Source organism: Phytophthora parasitica, assembly GCF_000247585.1.
Source record: "Phytophthora parasitica INRA-310 unplaced genomic scaffold supercont2.17, whole genome shotgun sequence".
In the NCBI taxonomy this organism is placed as follows: Eukaryota; Oomycota; class Peronosporomycetes; order Peronosporales; family Peronosporaceae; genus Phytophthora; species Phytophthora nicotianae.
The window spans coordinates 97,334-99,328 of NW_008649003.1; the positions used below are offsets into that span (position 1 = coordinate 97,334).

Consider the following 1,995-nt stretch of genomic DNA (forward strand, 5'->3'; position numbering starts at 1 on the left):
AAAATACCATGCCGGTGGTTCTGTGGATAGGTTTAAGGCAAGATTAGTTGTAAGAAGGAATTGCCAACAGTTCGGGATTGACTACGGTGGACTATTGTCATCATTGCAGAAGTAGCAGCCCAGCGATGGTTTAGTAGCGTCACCATCAGGATGAACGCCATGACGCATCACAAGGTAGCCGTCGAAGCCCAACGCTGCATTCAGAAATAGTTTCTTCTTGGACGAGGCGATCACAGTGGGAAGCCAGCGACTCTCACGGGAGTCTGTGCCTAGAAAGATGACGTCATGCGACTCGATTAGCTGTTCCAGTGTCTCCAATCCGATTCTGGCTTCGTCCATCAACTGGGGGCTACTCAATGCATGTCCTGCCATGGGGATTGTCAGATTCACTGCCTGGGAGTTCACGAGTGGGAAAATGCGCTTCAAAGCGTTAGCAGCGCACTCGCCCTTGGGTTTGCCGACGTCTTGGAACTCAAAAAGTGGCTGGCGAACAGGATTCGAGTGACTCACAGTGGAGTTATCCACAAAGGTGATGTTGCGGAAACCCCACGAGAGCAGACTGCGAGCAGTATAGCAGCCGAGAGTCCCTGCGCCAAGCAGCAAACACTTGGTCTGAGCTAACAGCTCCAAGTCCAGAGACGGCAATTGACGCCACCTCATCAGCTTGAGATTCAGATCCACCGACGTCTCTGCGAGTCGAATTGGGTCCAAAATGCCTCCAAGTTCCATCACTCGAGGTCCCATTTTGCCGCGAACGTTCGCTTCCCAGCCCATAACACGCACATCTTGTCGGGACCGGCCGTTGGCCATGAACGGCTCGCTTTTGACTTCAAAGATGACGGAATTTTTCCACTCGAAGTCTTCAGGGACGTCAGTGAACTGATGCACATGCTCTCGGAACGAAATGATCTTCAGGGGTTGCGAACAGTCCACTTTCTCACCCGGTAGTGCTGTCAAGAGCGCCAGAAAGTTGCGTAGAGGCCACCCAGGGTTCGTCTTCAATGGACAAGGGTCGACGAAGCCGAAGAGCGTGTCCACTACGTCTGTTGTGGTATGATCTGCTGCTCTCCACGTCTTAATATCCAAAACTCTCACGATGCAGTCACTATTTGCCAGACGTTCTACCACGAAGAAGGACGCAAAGTTGCCCTCCACTGCACCAGTCTCACAGTTCACTTGGCGCAACTTAAGCAGACCTCGAAGCGTCTGAACCTGCTCTTTGGACGACAAAACCGAGGATACCGACGAAGGAGGAGATCGATACTGGAATGAGGCTGGGGGAGACAACGCCGGAAAGCCGAACCAGTACAGGAAGGAATGTTTCTTGAGGTCGGCAAAAGTGATCAACACGAAGCTGTTTAGGTGGTCGGTGGAGATGTCCTCGTCCTCGTTCCCAAGTATTAGATCTAAGATCTTGTCTCCGGCATCTCGAAGCAGTTTGGCCTTGTCCAGCTTCTTAAAATCCTGCATTAATAATATTAATTGTAAGAGTCGCATCGTCTACTTGAGGGAACATAAAGTTTAGTAGTTCACCAGCACCAACCTCTAGGGTATTTGTGTTGAACAGCAGCCCAGGGGCTTGCCACTCGTATCGAGCACGATCCACGTCCCTACCAACCCACATATAAAATATGAGACTCGGTTGGATCACATATTTTATACCGTGGCTTTACCTGCTCTCTTGGGTCCCTTGCGCACTAGCAAAAGCACTCTCGTCGATAGTGAAGCGTGCAGGGACGTTCACGGACCTCCCTGGCGTAAAATAACCCGTAATGTCCTGTATACACCATCGGTTCGAAAACTTAGATTCTTGTTGCTCGCTTCAATTGCTGTGCGCGCTTACTTGTGCCTGGTCGTTCAGCTGGAACTTGTCAAGCTTGAGCGACGCGAGCGTCTGCCAGAAGGACACGTCCGGCGCGCTGTTCCACGGCTGAAACTTGAGCACCTGCCAGTCTACTACGGCTTCTGTCATATTGTTCTTCGTCTGATCCTGCA

At 51.3% G+C, this 1,995-nt stretch overlaps 1 protein-coding gene across 2 annotated transcripts; it reads right to left on the reverse strand.

Annotated features, from left to right (window-relative positions):
• Window positions 1-81: 81 nt before the first annotated feature.
• Window positions 82-1,995, reverse strand: PPTG_09057 (the record flags this gene model as incomplete). 2 transcript variants are annotated; one of them, XM_008903909.1, is made up of 3 exons in its annotated part: window positions 1,844-1,995; window positions 1,674-1,777; window positions 82-1,610 (listed from the first exon to the last, which is right to left on the reverse strand). In XM_008903909.1, exon 3 carries the CDS (start codon window positions 1,495-1,497, stop codon window positions 82-84), a length of 1,416 nt encoding a protein of 471 aa, XP_008902157.1. In that variant the 5' UTR covers window positions 1,498-1,610; window positions 1,674-1,777; window positions 1,844-1,995. The 2 variants fall into 2 exon arrangements, with proteins under 2 accessions (XP_008902157.1, XP_008902156.1); XM_008903908.1 differs by having other exon boundaries at window positions 82-1,777.